Source organism: Pungitius pungitius, chromosome 6, assembly GCF_949316345.1.
Source record: "Pungitius pungitius chromosome 6, fPunPun2.1, whole genome shotgun sequence".
NCBI lineage: Eukaryota > Metazoa > Chordata > Actinopteri > Perciformes > Gasterosteidae > Pungitius > Pungitius pungitius.
The window spans coordinates 5,264,469-5,285,420 of NC_084905.1; the positions used below are offsets into that span (position 1 = coordinate 5,264,469).

General features: G+C 45.0%; 2 protein-coding genes across 4 annotated transcripts in view; both read right to left on the minus strand.

Annotated features, from left to right (window-relative positions):
- Positions 1-20,952, minus strand: part of LOC119195886 (histone H2AX) — a 545,468-nt gene that overhangs the window by 139,505 nt on the left and 385,011 nt on the right. The gene's annotated exons all lie outside the window — the stretch shown is intronic.
- On the minus strand, positions 276-14,648 carry siah1 (siah E3 ubiquitin protein ligase 1). 3 transcript variants are annotated; one of them, XM_037451166.2, is made up of 5 exons: positions 14,484-14,648; positions 5,148-5,175; positions 1,693-1,874; positions 1,086-1,382; positions 276-779 (listed from the first exon to the last, which is right to left on the minus strand). In XM_037451166.2, the coding sequence occupies exons 2-5, from the start codon at positions 5,155-5,157 to the stop codon at positions 408-410; spliced, it is 861 nt and encodes a 286-aa protein (XP_037307063.1). In that variant the 5' UTR covers positions 5,158-5,175; positions 14,484-14,648; the 3' UTR covers positions 276-407. The 3 variants fall into 3 exon arrangements, with proteins under 3 accessions (XP_037307063.1, XP_037307062.1, XP_037307066.1); XM_037451165.2 differs by lacking the exon at positions 14,484-14,648 and adding an exon at positions 7,001-8,455; XM_037451169.2 differs by lacking the exon at positions 5,148-5,175.

Below are 20,952 nucleotides of genomic sequence, written 5' to 3' on the forward strand. Positions count from 1 at the left end.
GAAAATAAAGATCGGTGGGAAATCACCTGAAGAGGAGTTTGACTGAACTCCCTTTAGTTTACGTCCGTGTTTTCATAAACCAGAGGGCGAGTCTCACCTGTGTACGTCTATTTGTGCGTGTGTGTGTGTGTGTGTGGCCATCGTCCATGTGTACATTTATTCCTCTACTCGGCCATCCATCGCACCCCAAGGGAGTCCACGGCTGCCCAAACAGACAGTCCAGTTCCACGTCTCGAGGGGTGAAGCCGAGCGAAGGAGGGTGGGGGGGGGGGGGGGGGGGGGGGGTGGGGTGGGAAGGGGTTAGGGGGCACAGCGAGGTCACAACCAAATTGACCCATTTTAAAACAAAAAATATATATATGCCCCCTGACAACCTAACTTTAGGATCCTTCTTCTCTTGAAAGCTCTTAGCACATGGAGATGGTGACGTTGATGCCCAGGTTGCCGTTCTCCGCAAACAGCTGTGCGATGGACGTGTCGAACACCAGGCAGTCGCTGTTCATGATGGCGGTGGCGATGCCCTCGTGGATGGAGCGCGGCGTGGCCTCCCAGGTCAGGCGGCGCCGGTGCCCGTTGAGCTCCAGCCGGTAGGCAAAGTTCTCGGCCTGCTTGCGAGTCCCGATGAGCTGCACGATGGCAAAGAACTGCTGGTGGCCGTCGTACTTCTCCTGCTTCTCCAGCACCAGCATGAAGTGGAAGCCAAAGCACGACTGCATCATTACCCAGTCCACGGCGCCCGGCAGGTTGATGTCCGTGGCCAGAAAGACTATGTCCTCCCCCTGGTTGGAGACAAGCACACGGCAAAGCTGGTTAATTTCATGTGAGAAGGCCACACAGAAAATGCTTATTTTCTATACTTAATAAAAAAACGGTCCCCATTCCATGCGTAAAAGCAAACACAACTCAAAACACTACTGTGGCATTCCATGCACACAGATAGCTTGCTAAGAGCTGGCAAGTGTGGCGATGTCATAGGGACGACTGGGGCATAACGAACTGGAGCTTCCACACGTGTCCCACAGACGCTCCCCGATGCGTCGAAACACGTCACTCAAGACGCTTTGTGAAAGCAGCCGATGTCTGACCTGCAGCGTGGTGATGGACTTGTGCTGGTGCATCAGGTGAGGCATGACGGCGTCCAGGGAGCCCTGCCACTTGCAGGAGGCGCCGGGGCACGGGCAGGAGTACGGCCGGAACTCGCAGAGCTCCTCGTGCTCCGTCTTGTCTGTGTGGGGCAGGGTGACCTCACAGCCCGACGAGGCGTACTTGCAGGGGAAGAGGACAGAGTTGGCCACCTTTTCCATGGCGAGGTTCCTGATGGAGCCCAGGGGGCCTCGGCAGGTGGGGCAGCAGGTGAGTTTGGGCCGGCAGTTGGAGCATACCTGGGACGGGACACGGACAACGAGTTAGGGGGGGAGGGAGGGGGATCCGCCCACACGGTGTTCTGCTCATGGCCAACGCTGCAGGGTTTAACGTGACCAGAGGCTGCTCTTCATCGAAAGAACTTTGCCATCCTGACGGTCTTTCAACACAACCAAAACTAAAAGGAACGCATCATGAACAAAATCATTCTCACAAAAAAAAGGAACAATATACTGTATTTGGATTCCATTAGGTCCATTTTTAAATGCAGTGAGACACACAATTCAAAGTGTAAAACCTAATGCACACAACAAGCAGCTCTTTGCGTACCAGATGTCCGGACTGGCACTGCAGGATGGGGGGTAGGACATAGTCAAAGCAGACAGGACACTCAAACAGGCTCGCCAGGTCACTGTTGGAAGCTGTGGTGCCTGACAGGGTGGGCACGCGCTGGGAGGGGGGGCACTTGGAGGTTCCTGTGGGCAGCGCGGTGGCAGTCTGGCGACTCATTTCTGTAAAAAAAATAAAGACAAAAAAAAAAGAGAAAGGGCTGCAGGGTTACAGATTTTAGCACATGATGTGGTACTACATCAGATGTATATGGTATTTGTATCTTAGCAGGACATCTATGAGTTCTGACCTCTACGACCTGGGCTGTACCACTATGACACCTCTGCATCAAAGCGGACAGGCAGTCAAGTGAAGAGGGCAGAGGCCGGCAACGTGGGGAAACTCTCCCGGATCGCCTTCATAAGACGGCTTTTTAAATCATTTTTTGTACACCTTTATTTTTGTGAGTAAACATTACACAAAAGTTGACTAGCCAGTTCTAGATTACCGGTTTCATGTGCCCACACGTTTTAGTCAACACATTTGGGCTACAGAAAATAAATTATTAATTAAAAAAAATTCTTTATGATTTCAAAGGTTGCAATACTGAGTTTACATGATCCCTTGCAGGTACAAGATAGACTTTTTTTTATCGTTTTTGCATCTGGTCTGTGACACTCACCATGCTTAGTAGCTCTTGCAGCAATAGAAGCAGAGTCCATTGTGTGTGCGTGTGTGTTGGCCACATGTTCAGCCATCGACCATAAACTCACATTTCAGAATAGCAGCTTTTCGGTATGACTACGTTCCTCGTAGATTTAGTGCATGTAGAGATGCAAAATAAATCATAACACAAATAACTTGCTTTACAGAAGCGATCAGTGGGGTTAACCACTTGTCTGAAAATCTGTGGACTACACGTTCCTATTCGTGTCACAGCTGTAGGCTACGTCACATGGGTAACCACAGTGCTCTGAACCAATGCGACGGTTGCCTCTTAAGACACCGTTAACTGCACACATGTGGAGTTCATTTGGAGCATCTGCACTCCCTTTAGGGGAATGGGGCGAACAATCTTTCCATGACACTATACAAGGAATGAGCAGGAAACACTACATGCCTTGTATGTGCAACTTGTCCATTATCGCCATAGCAACGAGTCGGAGCTGCACAGCCTGTCTCGGTCACAAGTACTCAAAATAAAATAAATAAATAAATACACCAGACACTAAAGGGAACTCAGATGTGTGTGCGTGTGCGTGCGCATGTGTGTATGTGTGTGTGTGTTGAGCTGCTGTTTCCTATCGTGCTGAGCAGTTGCCTTGGTAACAGGTTAGTGTTTAAGTATGGGGTGGCCTGTGGAGCAGAGGAGTACAGAGAATGAGAGTAAACGTGATGGGCAGGAGATCAGGTGAGTGTTAAGGAAAGCGGGCTACTGGAGAAGAGGCAAGTCAAGAAGTTATACAGCAGTGGAAGACAGAAATAACTTCAAACCTAACAGAAATGTGGGAATCTCAAAAGAAAGAGTGGACACAGAAGTGTGGGTGTGGAGAGGGGAAAAAAGTAAAAGGGAGGGAGGTACGAACAGGAGGATATTTCACCTGTTGAGTCTTTAGGTGGGATGACTTTGCATGCCTGCCCCCCCCCCCCCCACCCAGCTACCTGGCAGAGTTCATCCTTTTTATAGCTCTACCCGCGGACGGGTGAAGCACGGGGAGACAAGGAACGGGGAGGAAGAGGAGGAAATGAGGGAGAGGACAGCATGAGTGGGAGGTAGAGACAAAGAGAATCTCACGGGGAGACAATAGGGGCACAGACAGTTCAACAGCTGGCAAAATAACAGTCACGGGCTAAAGTGCTAAAGCTTTATAGTGGCTGCTCGCAAACGCATCTGCCGAGGTGAAGGCAACGGTTACCAACAGACCTTCTTAGCCGGCGAGCATGCTAGCAGGATAGCAGCAAGACCAAATTAGCTTGGGACTTTGTGCTCGTCAACCAGGGTCACAGTCAGCTAGCATGCAAGACAGGGGAGCCAACAGTGTGACTTTGTACCGCACAGGTACACTACATACTATGAGCAGTAATTCTAATGGGTAATGAGACAGCTTTAGACATACATTTCCATAGCATGCTTTTTTTTTTCTAAGTTACAAAATTAGGAAATTCGAACTGTGGTTTTGCTGAAACATTTCACAGCAAGCTTGTCTAACTCTCAATGGTCTTAGAACGGGTGAAAGTAGCCTTGAAGAGGCCAACGGGTCCGAGTTAACACAACAGGGAGAACACAGACTGCTGCTCAGTCAGCAGAACAACTGTATGGCTGAACATACTTTACTGAAATAGAACAACACTGTGCGGCAGTGGAGGCCAGGAAAGGGGGCCAGTCTTGCAGTCTGAGAGTTGAGGAACTCCCGAGCTGCTACACCCAATCTCCATCTGATTGAATCCTGCATAGTTTCTATTTCAACTGAGCGATATCAGAAAATCAACCTGAGATTGCGATTCTAAAAAGGAGATCACGCGTCATTGGTGAGCAGAAAGGCTGGAAAGAGCCGGCTCAGTTGTGATTGCTGAGATCAACACATTGCCTCGTATTGGCCGAGCCCCCCCCCACACCCACACACACGCACTTCGGGCCTAAAATAGAGAACATGATGAAAACAAGTTTCACTCACTGTAAGGCAGAGTGTTGAATGTTTCCTGGTTAACGTTGGCTACACAAGCTAGTGGGCGGCACATCCAAACGACAAGCAGCAGTGATCCAGTGGGGGGGGGGGGGGGGGTATAAACAGAGTATCACTTGTTCAGTTGCACATTGTGAGAAAGAAGAGACACTGCCAACATAAAGGCAGGAATAAGGGACCCGCATGGCTCTGCCACCTTTTTCTTTCTTTAGCAGGCGGTTTAGAAAAGGCCTTTACGGTGTGAATTTACATTCCACATGGTTCTGGGTCAAAGTTTCGCCAAAGTGGACATTTAGGCAGAACCAGCAGCTCACAGGAAAGGACAGTTCTCCGGGGTACCTTGACCACCAAACTAAAAACACATTCAACAGAAGGTTGTGGGAGAGAAGGCGCTGAACGCGTGAGCTCAGAGGGGCGGGACAAGGAGGGGGGGGGGGCGCGCAAAGCGAGTTAGCGGGCGTGATGCCGCTGCGTGTCAGGAGGGGAGGGTGGACACAAACGGTCCTCTTTGTTTTGGAGCAGCGACGTAATGGCAAAGGGTTGGGACCAAAAAGAAATGAACTGAAAGGCTCGCAGCAGAGAGAGAGACGTCCCGTGGCACAACAACAAAAAGCTCTCTCTCTCGCCATGTTGGCCGGAGCAAACTGGAGAGTTTGTCAACAGAAAGAAAAAGGGGCTGCTGAAAGTGTTCTCAAACACAGCTTTTACACCAACAGAGGGACGGATGGGGGAGGAAAGAAAAAGAAAAGAAAAACTGAAATAGATACCAACCTTCGTCCATTTGGTGATGTGGTGACCTCTGGAAACAGGGAGAGAGCAGAAAGAAGAATTGAGGGTAAACACACATGACTGAGTAACCCCGGTGGAAAATACTGAAAACCAGAGCAAATAAAAATACAGTAAACTTAAGTAGCAGAGAGCGCAGCAGGACATGAAGATGCGAGTTTCCCCACAGAGCGCCGACTTGCTTCGGTCAGTCCTGTCAGCGGCATCAGTTCACACAGGAAAGATCTAACCGACGTGGTGACACACACACCTCTGCCGTGGCAGCGGCGCCGTACAGGACCAGGACCGGCGCATGCACTGCCATACACTGAGCAGTGCTGGTTCAAAAGCAGACGTTAAACACTTAATGCGCAGCTAATGCAATGTACATTAGACCAGCAGTCGCCCTGCGGCGCCGTCTGTTGGCTCCACACCGGTTGCCCAGCATTGTTCATTCATAATTCATAAAAGCAGACAAAGCTACAATCGGCTGGTTACACTTAGCGGCTCCCAATTATTGCGTTGGGATCTTATTGTGCTGATGCATCACTTTCCTGGAGTGGCCAAACGCTGATGCGCTTTTCTTCTTTTTTCCCCCAGAACTTTTGACCTCTAGCCAGAGAAGAGGTCGTCCTTGTCGTCCTCCATTCTACTACTTCAAATGCGTAGTGCTCATTTGCAGCCACCGTCGTGTACCTGCTGCTCACTGAAGCTGTTCACCACAAAAAAGTGAACATGAGAAGAAGCGCCCGCAAAACATGAAAACTACAACACAAGCCAATAATGTGTACACCACCAACACGCCGCTAGTTTCCTACATAAAGCCAGCGGACAAAGTGTATTTTCTAAACAGTGTGTACCTTTGGGAGTCGAGTGGTTGCTGGGGAAAAAAATGGCGATGTAGCTGAGCTAGTAATACAAGTAGGGTGGAGCCCATGTAAACATTGCACACTTAATGAGCGCGTTTGTTGATATTCAATAAATGGTATAGTTTACAAACTTTAGCAGATATCACCCAACTAGGGCTTGGCAGTATGGACAAAAATGTATATCACAGTATTTTATAAGACACTTATAAAGACGGTATATCAGTTTTTTTTCTCTCTAGAGTAAACACATTCAGTCTTTGACCCCGAAAAGGACCGGAGGTCACCTGAACAGCTGTCCCCTGCTGCTTTTACAAAAAGGAGCACTTCTTAATCAGACCTGTGAGTAAACAGAGCAAATCCAGCCTGTCTCACCATCTCAGGCTTAAAAGAAAAGAATCCAACGTTAGCTAGCTCGGATTGGCTATTTAACTAACGTTAGCTAGGAAAGCTAGCTAGCTAACCTTAGTTAACGTTAGTCCGTGAGCGGTTTTTCCTCTCCTCAGAAGTTACTCCAATCTTTTGATGAACTATTTGGGTAAAATACAATTTGTTAAAACTGCAGTCTAAGGTTCAAGGTTTAAATGTGTTCTTTGTTTTTACAGAAGCATGCGCTAAATAACACCACCTGTGAATCGGATGCAAAAACAACGTTCTGCAGAATAGTTAAGCAATATGTGAAGCAATGTCAAACAGCTTAACACGAAAAACGAAATTAATGAGTGATTTAGGTTTTCTGTCTAAAATCTAAGAAACGCTTGGAATCTGTAGACTACTGCCTTAGTCTTATGGCTGCAATTTGATTACAAATGCATGTAAAGGAAGCCCTAATGGGCTATTTATTATTTTTAACAAATATTGAATATTATTTCCCACGTTTAAAAAAATGCCCCTAATATTTTATAAAACGCCCCTGTTTTTCAGTCATTGGGGGAAAAAATTGACCCCCGTAATAATTTAAGAGAAGCTTCAGATGTATATATTTTTTTTTACCATTTCGCCCTCTCTGCTTACATTGAAGGTACATCAGGAAGAGGCCTTTCAAACTCCACTTTTAACAGGATGAAAGACTCCAGAAAGAAAAACATGTCTTTAGATCCACTTGTGCACGCCGCATGTGGAAACACACACGCACAATCTACACTCTGCTAGCTGGCTTGGATTTCACACTAGCCAGAGATATGGGGCGGAGCGCTCAGGAGGCCCCTCGTTGCCATATTTCTGCAGACTTATCCAGGAAACCGCACTGCTGCCCGGCGTTCACTGCAAAACATCACATTTCTTCCTCCCTCTGTCCCATTTAGGAAGCATAAGCTCATCAAGGTCCAGGGAAAGCAGTTAAAGAAGAAGCTCCGTGTCGAGACGAGGACTCAGCAGAGATGCTCAATAGTCTAAAAGAGAAAAAGAAAACTCGAGATAATAGAACTGGTCCATGTACCAGCCCAAAAGAAGAACGAACACGAGCAGGTCACCACGTGCTAGCTGGTCAGTGTTTGTTCAACCTGCCCCTCCCAATCCGCCACAGGGCGATCAGGACGACGTCAGATGGTTTTAGCTGAGTCACTGCAGGTCGTCTCTGATGGTAGGTAACGTGCTTTCACCGGTGAGAGATCTTCAGTGTCTGGGGGGGGGAAAAAACGGTACGTCCACTTCCAAAATCATTGTCCAAACTTGCCGGTTTCAGGCAAAATTCCCACAGCAATAGAAGTCTTGAATGGTGGGAAAAGAGTTTCTGGAAGAACAATCCTTTGCTGCTTTAGAAAACAAAGCCCTGCTCTCTTGCTTTCCTTGTGGAAGAGAGGGCTGTAGTATGCGGGGGAGAAGAGAAAAAAAAAAAAAAAAAGGAGGGAAAGTCCCAAACCAAAGTAATGCTCAGGCAGACTTTTTCCACTCTGCTTTTTCTGTCCCCTGGAGTGCGGTAGGTGTCACTGCTGCCTGGACACAGCTGGCTGAGTCTATTTCGAGCATGCTCCCTCACACCCTTCCCCACTCCCTGGACGCTCTGACCAAAAGACACACAAGCTCAACGTCTCCGCACCCAGTCTCCTCCACACGGACCATGACTCAATACAACCTCGTCACATTTGCCACGCTGCATTACATGATCTTTCATGTCTTTATTTCGGCCCAACACTTTCCTGCGTTCATGCGCTGAACCAGCCGTCTCCTTGCCTTCTCCCTCAGTGCCGCCCCCCCACCCCTCCCACCGCATAGGCTGTGCAAGTGTCGTATTTCAGGCCTCGTCTGGCTGGAGGCTGCAACGCCAGCTGCCCCCACGGAGACCATACCTCACTTTTACACATCCTCTTCATTTATATTGATTTCACTATGTAATAATAGGTGTAGTTAGTCACATTCAAATCACATTAAACGGCTGAATTAATGCATGAAAAAAGGTGTTTTTAAAATGGTACCAAGTCAGGCATAATTCAAGCTGTGAAAAAATGCTCAGCCCACGTCTCTCTCTCACACACACACACGCTAAGAGACTCGGGCTGGATTCAAATAGTCAAAAAAAGAATAATTAAAAAATAAATCTATTTCAGAGGTTGCCTCACTTTTACGGCTCACAAGCTACTTTTTAATTGAACTAGTGATGGTGACTTGTGGAGAAAACGTCATGGGATCCAGGGAAGACTGTTAGGAGAATTCATGAGGAGTTAGGAAAAGAAAACTGCACTGTTTAGGAAACCCAACTGAACTTTTATTAGTCGTAGTTATGACACGAGAGACGCATGTCACTGACGTCAGTGCAGCGGCACTTTAACTTGTCAAAAACATTGTACCACTATAATCCGGCCCATTTGCCACAGAATGTTTTTCATTCTCGTCTTGACTGATTTTGTGCGTTCAGGAAGAATCAAACCTTCTTAATGAAAAAATGTAGCGCTTCTTAATCAAAACTTTTACTGGGCAGAGAGCAAATACAGCATCAACCATCAAAAAGTGAAAGACTAGCTTTGGGTGGAGGAAGACCACAAGAGAACGACAAGCACTTTTAGCAAGGCTCTTGAACTTGCTAAAAACGAGTCAAAATATTAAGAAATACGTGTTCCATCGCCACCAGACGGCCGAGCAAAACAGCATTGCCTACAGTGAGTGATAACTAAGTATTAATTATTTTTAAATGATTTACTTAGCCAACGTTGGCTAGCTCTGATTTGCTATTTAACTAGCTATGAAGGCTTGCTAGCTAGCTTACGTTAGACAGTGCAGTCAAAGAGGTTTCCTTTCCTCATAAGTTACTACCATCTTGTGGTTAACAGCCAATCCCCTATGCAGGTGGAATACAATTAGTAGAGACTGCAGATGACTGGGGCTCTCAAGGTGTAAATGTTTTGTTTCTGCAGAAGCATGGAGAAATCCGCTCAATAAGAGAGCCAACTGTGGAAGCTGTGAATCAGATGCAAAGACAGCATTCTGCAAAATGGTCAAGCTGTTTGACATTGCTGAACATCTTGCTAAACTAGAATAAAAATAAAATTGAGTCAGATTTAGGTTTTATTTTTTTTTTTAAATCTAAGAAAACGCCTACAGAATACTGCCTATTGGTCTTGTTGCTGCCATTTGACAATACTATATACACACACGCCCAAATTAGTATATTTATTATTTTTAACAACGGTTAAATGTTATTTCACAAAAAATGCCCCCAATATCTTACAAAATTTCCCCTGGTTTTCAGTCAGTGGGGGAAAAAAATTGCCCCCCAAATCATATGTAAATGTCCTACCATGGTTATAATGGTCGGGGAAACAGAGTTTCCTTTCATAAAGGATGGTCCAGGGGTTCTTATGCTGAAGGAGCTCTTTAGGGAAAAATTGACGCTCCTTTACTTAGCATTACAGTTATTATCATGGCGGGTCATTTCACTCCGGTACGAACCTTCCTCACCAAATTTGACAATTCAAATCCAGCCTGGATCTATGAAGAACTTCGCGCCCTTCTATACAATTGTGTGCTGCTTTTCAAAGACACAACGGTGCTTCACATAGTGTTGACAATAGACCGACTATTAAGAGGGATCATTGTGTTTATGCCTTTCTGGGCAGCAAGACGGCGCTGATGACAAGCAGAGCATCTCAACGCTGATTGGCTTAGGGCAGGGTTTTTTTTTTGCCCAAAGATGAAATATTTAATATATTTCATAATAATTCATAATATTCCAAAAGGGATTTTTGCTTTTTTGTGTCTGCAGTCCGTTTAAAATTCACCTCATTTGCGACCAGCTGGGTCTGCATTGATTTTGCATGGAATCTACTCGCGCAAATAATTCACTTTGCTTTTCAGAGGATTTACGCAGGATTACAGAGCGCAGACGAAGTTGCTGTGATGTTTATTACCAGTAATTTATCACAGCAGAACATTAACATGCAGAACATTGTAACGTTTATGCAACCCTTAGGGAGTTAATTATGAGAAAGGGCCAATAAATGGATTGTTAATTTAGCTGTCAGGCAGCAGAGAGGTTGAACTTTATTCATCTCTGCTGCAAAGAATAGTTTAGTATTAGTTAAAAAAAAGAAAAGAAAAGTAATTTATACATTTAGTGTTTCAGTTAAAATAATGTGTACAAGTAATTTAAATATTCATGCGGTTGTTGCGCAAAAATACATTTTGTTTACATTCAAAGAGGAAACCAGTTTGTTCATAGTCTCATTGGGCATAAGGAACCGGACCAACAGGCTGTATTGATGGGAGCACTGGTTACTCCGCACTATCCTTTAAACATCAGCTTAAGGAGACAGGAGGCACACTGCGGCACTCCTCACCATCGTCACACCGCATCTGTTCACATTATCACCAGACAATGTAACACATAATGCAGTCAGATATCCAGCAGCAGGGGGGGAAGAAATCTGTACACAAAGAGAACCCGCTGTGACACGCAGTGAGCTATACAACAACACCGGTGACACTAGCCAATGCCCAAAGTGTGTTATTAAAAGGGGCGGGGCAGCGGACACAACAATGAGCCATCTGGACCAAGCAGCAGTTTCTCTCCAGAGACCCTTACACTTCATCACCTACAGCAAGGGGTTCACAGAAAGGAAAGATCGGGAGAGGAAGAGATTATTTACATATTAAACACACTTTTGTCATGCAAATTGCAAAGTGATACCGGGAATAAATTAAGGGAGCGACAACAAGACAAGCGAGTTAAAGATGCGAAAGCACGCCTGGGCGGGGAGGTCGTAGAACACGCTGGAGCAGTCAGCCTTAATCCCAAGTATTGATCTGATGCCAGTCACTGAAGCAGAAAAAAGAAGAAGTGCATTTTGCTGATTGCGAAAGAAATAAATCACATGCCAAACGAGTGCTATATAACAATGCTTTGAAAGATCTGATTATTACACTAAATCTCAAATAAGTTAATCATAATAGAGTTTGCTTCCAGATGAGTTCGACATTTATTGCCAGTCTCGAGTCATAGTTTCCTCTTACAGATCACACATGCGGTGTAGGGGGAAGGTAAAGTCTGCAGATCAATGGCACCACAAACACTGTGTTAACCAAAGATTTACAGGACATAACATTCGGTTGTGAAATCAGCGCATAAGAGCAAGGTTAAGTAAGAGCTTGAAACACAGTGGCCACAACCAGACTCCCCAGGGCCACAGTCCCTGAATTGATAGACTTTTTAATACAACAGTTAGGGCTCTATCCATCATTAATGAGAGGTACTCCCGTCCAGCTCATAGAGAGTAATGTGACAGAGGAGAGTTAAAAAAAGCACGTCCTTGTACCTACAGATGGTACGTGGTTCTTCATTCATGGAGTAATGGTTCTTCTCTAGATTAGTCCTTGGCTGTTCCTGAGACTCTTCAGAGAAAAAGGCCTGCTTGCTGAGGGCAGACTTTGTGAACAACAATTATTTGTTAACCAACTTTACTTTTCTATCTCCCTTTCTCCGCTTGCCGCTGGCAATAGGACCAGAAAAAGGACACGTTGTTAGCAGAGTCCTGGAATACAGTCACTGAATGACGCACAGCGACAACACACGGGCATCCACCTTAGTGGGTAACTTGACTGGAGTACCGTATTCTACTTTGGCCGTCCCATCTTTGCCACAGCAGCAAAAACAACAGTGGAGCTTAGCAGGTTACCATGGAGAAGCCACGCAGCGCGATGATATGAGAACAGGGGCATACCTCAATGTCAAACACACACACACACACACACACACACACAAAGCCTCACACCTTGTCTTGGCCTCCTCGTACACACAAGGAGAGTAATAAAGCGAGCAGGGACTCCCTTTGGCATTAGTAACTGTTCTGGAATTACCTCATTGACACAGAGCCAATGAGTCACTCGCTCTCTCAAACACACACACACACACACAAAGCCGGCAGGAACAGCTGTCATTCTTACAAGGAGGAGGAGGCGGGCCGACACACGTGCAGTTGATGTTGTGTCGGTAGAGTAAAAAAATCTGGCCTGAGAGCAGCGATAGTCATAGCGCACCTGTTCTCAAAGTCTCTTCCATTTCTTTTTCCCCCAATAGACAAAGTTACGCGATACACAATTGGTTAAATCATCATCAAAATACTGATGACGAGTGAGAAAGGAGCAAACTGAAATGAAAATGACAGTGTACGTTGACAACTCTGGGGGTGTACTTCACCAAGAAATATCCAGCAAGTTAAAATTTCTGCGGGATAGACAGTTATTGGCGGCTCTACAGGAAGCCTATTATCACACCAGTGCAAAATGAAATCTTCAGCTAAAATCAAAATATAATACTATAGCATCCAACCCGGTGGATACATTAGCAAACAACTAAGCCACTCTGAAAGCCCCGGAGGACCCCGAGGTCGAAGCAGGTTCACCTCAGCTGCTGCATTACAGACGACCAACGCTGTACACAGCACTGCACACTCGGCAAAGACTAAATAGTCTTTCATCAGAATGGCATGTGTGAGTGTGCTGTTTGCTCATCAGACCTCTCCTTGAGATGACGTGTGTGTGTGTGTGTAAGAAAACACACAACACACACACACTATTGTTAAGTGTTGATTACCAACTGTAATCAATGAGATTGATTGAAATGAGGTTGATCTCAGTAGTAGTAGTATCGCAGTAGTTATTGATTAATAGATACAATTTGTGTGCTTTGGATATTTGCAATGGTACCAGCAATATATAGGGATGACATCAAAGTTCTACATCTACAGTTTGAGATGGGCCCCTTGGATTAACACATGGTCTTACTCGCAAAACCCAACAGCGGAGTCCACCTCAGTGGTTTCTGTTCTTCGCTGACAAACTGCTTTGTCGTAGACTAAAGTACGGCTTCTAAAAGTCTGAATAGATCATTAGACAGATTTTTCAACCATAAGTGGAACCCTTGAAACAAATACCTATATATATAGTTTATGGTTATGCATGTGAAAATTTTGCATTGATGATGACGACAATGTTGTCTCACTAGCACCACATCTAAGAGTTTTAGCCAGCTGCGGTTTCACATTGTGGCCCTGGACAAGTAGACCTCATCTCTCTGGGGAATTCTTTAAATTGGGTGGCCTCGTTGTTTCCAGCATAGATCCATTCCACCTCAACCGGAGCAGAAACTTTACGATGAGTGAGATCATCAATGATCCTTCCTTGAATTAAGTACATAAGACACAAAAGAACGCACTGAGGTACCATTGGTTTTGATATTGACAGAAGAGTTAGAACAAGACGTCTACAAGTGTCTGCAAAAACGAATGCGACGTGCACATCTGTTGCACTCGCAAATGCACAGAGATGGATGTGCAAAAATAATAATTGAAAAAAACAACAACTACAACAATCCAAAACGGACGTGCACTCGTTCTCCTCTTAGAGACAGGTCAAGCACACACACACACAGTCGTGTTGGCTCTCTGACAGCAGCCGCAAGTCGTTACTTTGGGTAAACATTCGTTATCACTTCCTCGACAGCAATTACACAACCAGCTCACGGCAGTAACGTCGGCTTTCTGCTGACCTGAACTAGCCTAGTCCTAAAAGCCAAATGGCCTGGTCTGCGAAGGCAGACAACGGCACAGCTTAGCTAGCGTTTACCGTTACATACACACACACAAGGCCTAGTCTTGCCGTAAAGCAGTGGCCCGTAGCATACACGCTAACGTTAGCCGACTCGGTGACTTGTTAGCTTAGCGAGTGTGCGAACGAGCCGAGAAACCGATACCGTGGCGTTTTTGGTGTACAGTTCAGGGCAAGTGGACAACCCCGTTCGCTCAGCGGCCCCGCCGGTCGATTGGAAACCGCAGACAAGTGTGCATTTTACAAACGTGACCATGACAAAAACGCCGAGTTACCGACACGGCTAGGCAGCCCCCTCGGCACAGCTAGCTAACAGCCAACATTAGCACCGCGCTAATGAAGGAAGCTAGTGCCTGCTACACCGGGGCTGTTGTTTTCCCACCAACACACACTACACTCGAATCTCCGACGTTTCGCTCGGCACGGCCCACCCGCTTACCTCGGATGGAATATCCTTCAGCTCACTGTTAATTAAAGGAGAGATAGATGCGGGATCCCTCCTAATCGTCTTTCACTGGTGAGTTCGGTGTACACATTCACACTGCTCCGGTAACAGAGACGAGACGCCAGGCGTTAAGTACCAGCCGCTCCGGAGCGCGCACAGTTGTTGAAGTTTGTCGCGGGAGCGCGCTCTGCGCGAATCTCACATTTGTTGGTCCGAATTTTAAACAAACAGTTATCAAGTGAAAATTTCCATAAATGTCTACTACACACCCAGCTTCCTACTTATCTATTTTTTGATGATTTTTTTGCCTAAAATGTTTAGCGATTCATTCATAAATAATTCCAATAAGCCCATAACATCTAGTATATGCACCACTCGAAAACTGCATTACCCCCACAGAATAGGGGTTTCCAGTCAGAAGTTATTTTTATGGTTAATTATTTTTTTTATTTCTTTCTTTACTTCTCAAATGTACTACTAATGCATCAGTTTAAGCCTATTTTGAACATATATCTGGGTGCAAAAATAACAAGTGCCATCACATACACTATATGTGAAAAGAGATTTGGAATTTGGACAGCTATCCTTATTTTGAACGGCCTGAAGTTATCACACTTTGAGTTGCTCAGCACTGGAAAATGAGGCCATGTGATTCAGTCTTGATGCTTAAACATGTAACTGGGTGAGATTAGATTAAGAGGTCATGTTGCTTCCTCCATAGTAATCTGGACATACGGGAGTCCCGTCCCCCTCCCCAACCACCAACACATCCGGAGGGATTGGAAGGGAGAGGACAGTGGGGAGGGGGTGGGAGTGGCTACACACTCTGGATTACAGAGAGAGGGCTTGGTTATGTAAGTGCATCGTCCCATAAGGTTAGCAGCAGCCTTGGCCACATGAGACTGACAGCAAGAAAAGTGAGAGAAATGACAGACTTTTGTAAATAGGGGCTAAGCCAATTATCCTAACATAATCAATGGCCTTGGCACTGTGAGTGCACTTCTTACTGTAATCATAGTGAGAGGAAGACAGTTTTTCTCTGAATATGGTGAGTACACCACTTGAAAATGTAAGTGTACCTAGTAGAACAGCATAGACTAGAGTACACAACAACTTATTTTTCCAAAAATGAATGAGATATTTATTATCCTCACAATTCCCTTCCCCCTTACAAAGTATGCATAGTACATTTAGCTACAGTCATACATGTTTAGTACATGAATAGTATCCCTAGGAATAGTATACACCAATCTCTTAATATCAATACATATTTCCACCACGCCAGCTCTGGGCTTTTGTGGCTGGCAACGTCGGTCGTTCTGCCATTTTTGGACAGACTGAAATATCTCAAAAACTTCAAATGGATTGTAATGATACCCTGCTTGCACTGACATTCATGGTCTCAATAGGATGTGGCCTAATCCCTTGACATCCATTATGTTACCATGACATTATGGTATTTAATGAGATGTCTTGAGAACTGTTGGATGGATTGCGATATATTATTGGTGCACAGCGGATTAGTGCCTTTGGTGATCCCCTGACTTTTCATCTTTCACCACTTAGAGGTTGACATTTGTGGTGTTTGCGATCGTGGACGACTTGCAGTGGGATTTCATTACAGACGTCCATGTGCCCCTTGAGAATGAGTTGTAATAAAATCCGCTAAACCCCTAAACTTCTATTTAGTGCCATTGTCGGGTCTTTTACCTCGGTCAATTATTGGTCTTTGTTATCCTCTGTACATTTCCCCTTCAGAAAATAGAAATCAACACCCAAAAGAGGAAAATGGGGAGATGAATGGAATCATAATGCTGATGAAGTTCATATTTTTCAAAGGCAGACTTATGTTTCTCATTTGAATGACAGTCGTCCAGTTACGGGCGAAGGAAACCAACTTCCTGATGATGAGGAAAACATATGAAACCAGAGAGAGCACAGCTAGGAGTGTGTGGGAGAGGTGGCTGGGGGAGGGAAGAGAGAGGAAAGGGGGTCTGGGGGGGGATCCAAACCCAAGACAATGTTAAGCTGCAATGGTATGCTGCTGGACCTGGAATGTCTGGTCAGACATTACAACAGTGTTGTTTGTAGTTTTTTTGCACCCAAATGATAAGAAGACAATGAGAGGTTTTTAGGAGAGGGAAGATGTGGAAGGGAGCGGCCGAGTGTGACAATTTGAAGAAGAGAGGGGAGGGGAGGCAAGGAAGAGAGAATGAGAGAAAGGGAGGAAGGAAGTGGGGATACAGCCATGATGGATGCAAGCCAGAGGTTGAGAAGAGCATAGACAGAGGGAGAAGTAGAAAGATATGTGACCATGAAGGAGAGAGTGAGCAGGAAGCGGAAGGAGCGGGCGGTTCATCGACGAATTCCAGACTTAACGTTTTTTGGCAGCACTTCAACCCAAAATAATGCAAATTGTCAGCTGTGGGTTTCTCAGGATTCTCATTGAGGACTTGTGTCCCGTTGAGATTCTTGCAAAAAAACCCTTACTGGGCTGGTTTTTAACCTCCTTCCTTTAAACTCCAGTTCAAACAAGGGGTTTGTCAATCACAGGAAATCAGGAGTCTTTCTGCTGGCAGCCGATCGGATCGGGAATGTGCACGTCTTCTGAAGCGGAACTATTTGGATGCTGCTGAGGGGCCACGTTGCCACAGCATCTTGCTCTGATTATGTTTGTCTGACAGCATGATGTTTGATCAATCATTATCATATCCATTAGTCGTTATGCTGGTTGTGGGAGCTCCAAAGGACCCTCTCATGTCTGTTGAGCTAAATATGAAGTTATATATTGCTATATTCCACAGAGGGAGCTCAACAGGAAACGTCTTAGGAACCGCTAGCCTGGCGTATCAAAAGACTGACTATTTCAAAAGGCAACAAAGCAAAGCAAAGATACGATATTGTGGTTCCGTCAATAAACTACAGCTGTTCATTCACCGTGTCTTCATTCTGGATTAATCTTAGATAACTGCTGGTTTAACGTTTACCATCTAGAAGACGCCAATCTTCTCAACATCCTGGATGAGCATATTCTCATTTTCTCTGTGACAGTCTTAAGTCTGCATAACTAATTCCAGTCCAAAATGTGTCACATGACATGACGGCTGCATGAAGGTTTCCACAAGAGAACATGGCCGAAGAAACTCTTCCACAATAAAGCATGTCATGTATTTCTTCACACCAAACCCGCCGTGGAGCCTAAAGTGCTCTCGGTAACTATGGGATTAATAATCTTGTTATTAATTCATGGTCTGTGGGGCGGTGATCCAATGACAAGTAAAGCACCAACCGCATTGTCTGGGTACCTCCAGACTCGTGCATGACACACACAGGACCACGGAGCAACAAGGAAGACAAGGAACTGACTCAGAAAAACGGGGAAAACAGTGTCACGGAGAGGATTTGGGATTTGAGTGGCCTCATCAAGTGTGCAGAAGCCACAAGTCTGTAATTAGGCCGCAGTATTTTCCCTTTTTGTGCTTAGAAGGGGTGGTAGGAAGCACAATCACGTCCTGCCGCCACAAGCCTGACAGACTCATTGTTTTTGCCACAGTGTCTGAAAGAGAAAAAGATGACAGACATCATTAGAAAACAGATTTCAAATGAAAGCATGTCCCGTTTCAAGTGGATTAGTTGAATTTCTTAAAAGGAAATGTGTTAAAGGATGTCATACAAAAGCACTTTTAAGAGTGCTGTAGTCTAGGGTTAAATGCAAAGAAGGAAGAACAATCCTAATGTAATCAACGTTACTGTCAGAGTTGATCCGGCGCTTTGCTCTGCACGGAAAATGCTCCTCACTGCCTCGAGAAGTAATCACAATCTGCTGCTAATTAGACTTCCTGCCCGGGAATGACCCCATTGCAATCTTTTTGGCTGAAGCTGACTGGCATGACTGGTATCTTGAATGTTTTTTCCTGCAGACATGGAATACTCTCCGGATTCACATGCATGTTGCGTCGTATTGCCTGAAACCGCAAGCCAACCGGCATTTCCATGCTGCAGGTCTGCGTCAGCAGATGCGGGTTTCTTATGTCTCTGGGAGATAACCCAATCTCAAACAATGGAGGTTCATGAAAAACAACGTTATTCTGGATAAAGAAAAAACTTTTAACCATCTCGCACACCGGCCGCACACATTTGCATGAAGGCAAAGCGTCTGGACGGTGCTTCAAAGGGCCTTTCCTTTAAAGTCCCTTCAGGAAGTGAACCAATACCGGCAGACCGGCAGGATTGATTTCCCTGTGTGCAAAACACCAACCCAACTTTAAACACTTTGTTTTTCTCATTTGATAAGATATGTGTGTATAAAATACTTTATTTTAAATGAGGTTATAAAACGAAAAAGCACCTGACAATTGACAATGCCAGCAAAATATTTCACTGACTTACAATATAAAGCAAAGTGTTCTTGTAGTGTGGCTTTTGTATAGAAGGTAGAATGAAGGGGCACACAAGTCAGTCAAAAGCCCTTGATGACCAAACAGGTATTTTGTGGTTATTTTCAGTTATTCAGGCTCACTAGACCTCGGATGGTTGGAGTAGGGCGGAGCTGAGACCACATGTAAATGCAAAAAAGGTGAAGTTTCTGTCCTGTCCTCACGAACCATGCAGGGGAGCCATGGAAGGTTCAGCTTTTCCAAAACCAGATCTGCAAATAGAAATACCGTAGGGTTTAAGGGGTTGGTGGTGTGTCACACATACTGTCCCCACACACATGGAGGATATTAATGTCCATTGCATTTAATGTTTCATTGCTTGGGTCTCGGCTGACTTATTATCAGCTCAATATCAGGTTTACTGGCGAGCCATAAAGTATCTGGGATGTAAAACATTTTTCATTAAACATTAAAGACCAAAAATGCTTTATAAGGCAATGTTTAAAACGAGGAAAACCACAGTTTTAAGTCAAAAGTGCTTTTTGCCAGACTAAATGGATTTTCCAATTTTCAAAAAAAACACGACCCTCATATAAACAAACCACACAAAGAGAATGCAAAGCTTTAAAAGCAGTTATTCAAGGGTCCTTGTAAAGAAAAGTTATCTTCTGCCCCCTACAAATAAAACATAGATTACAAACAGTTTCAATAGAATGTCACACTGTAAACATGGTTTATATAGGTGTGCAATGTGATGCATCTAATTCAGTAACAATGCTCGTAAAAGAGCTCTTAAAGACGGCACGCTGTAGATTTGGAGAGGAAATTAACATATTTGTCCTACATGTTTAAATCCAGTCAAGTGCAAGTCATGCTTTCTCCATCGACCACAGCTCTGCACAGTCCGAAACACACATGACCCATTATCATAAGAAATAGAGAAATATGGAAGAGGTGTAAAAAAGCAAATCCATAACCACCTCCTTGTGGTTTTCTGCCCTCCTCTATTAGACAAAATTGATGTCGATCCATGTCGGTCCAAAACCTCATCGCCTCATCATCCCGTCATCTTGTCACCCTATCGGGCTTGTGTGGGAAATTGTGATCTACAGGATATAAATTGTTACGTTTTTGGATTGTTGGGTCTTTTTGAGGTCACGGTGACCTTTGATGACCATCCAATTAGTTCACCCTGGAGTCCAGATGGACTTTTGGACCGAAAAATTCCATCCAGGTTTTCCTGAGATATAAGAATCATCTGGACGGACGGACCACCCGAAAAAAGGCCTCTGAAGTCTCTTCTGAAATTCTGCTGTGATCATTTGTGTCTTAGAGTAGAAATGGAGCTATCAAAAGTTTTATTCAGATAGATGAACGTCACTAAGAGGCCAACGCTCAGTGTTTACTAAGGCCTCAATCTACAAGTATAAGAGGTAGTATAAAAAACGAACCCTGTTTAATGAATGGTAAATATTTCTGCCAAACGTTGGACTGGCATCTGTCCATTACTTCTTCTGACTGGATGAGAGATTTAGTGTCTGCTGGGAAATGATGGCATGCCGGTGGATTAGCTCTGCCCAGGCTCTGCGTGGTGCACTGTTGTGCATGAGAAAAACCGCCACTGCAATGGCCATATCTCTATGCACACTGCCCCCTAGTGGACAATCCGCAGAAGTGACTCTGGACCTGTTGTCCCGGCATAGATTGTGAGATGGGAGCATGCACCACGGGATCCAGCACTTTTATTAGCAGTTAGAGTTGCATAGTCCAGTACAAACTACCAGGAAAACTGTAATCAAAACAAAAAAATCGCTTGCACGTGTGGCGGCAGAAGCAAACATCAGGCACAATGCTGCAGGAGTTGCTGGATAGAAGCTTGTGGAATCCGGTTTGTGGTCATCTGCCCCTCTATTTTGCTTTCTCGAATGCTGACAGACAGAAACGTAAGCATTGCAAGGTTCTCACAATGAACCTGAACCACATTCAAGGAAAGTATCACACAAGTAAAGGAACACAGGCTTCTTTCAAAAGAAGATAATGGTTAATGTGTGTATTGACCCACACAGACTCTCTCTCACACACACACA

Coding starts and splice junctions, on each gene's coding strand:
- siah1 (XM_037451165.2), bottom strand. Junction 1,875..5,147: donor ACATCACCAAATGGACGAAG/GTTGGTATCTAT, acceptor TTTTTTTTACAG/AAATGAGTCGCCAGACTGCC. Junction 1,383..1,692: donor AGTGCCAGTCCGGACATCTG/GTACGCAAAGAG, acceptor GTCCCGTCCCAG/GTATGCTCCAACTGCCGGCC.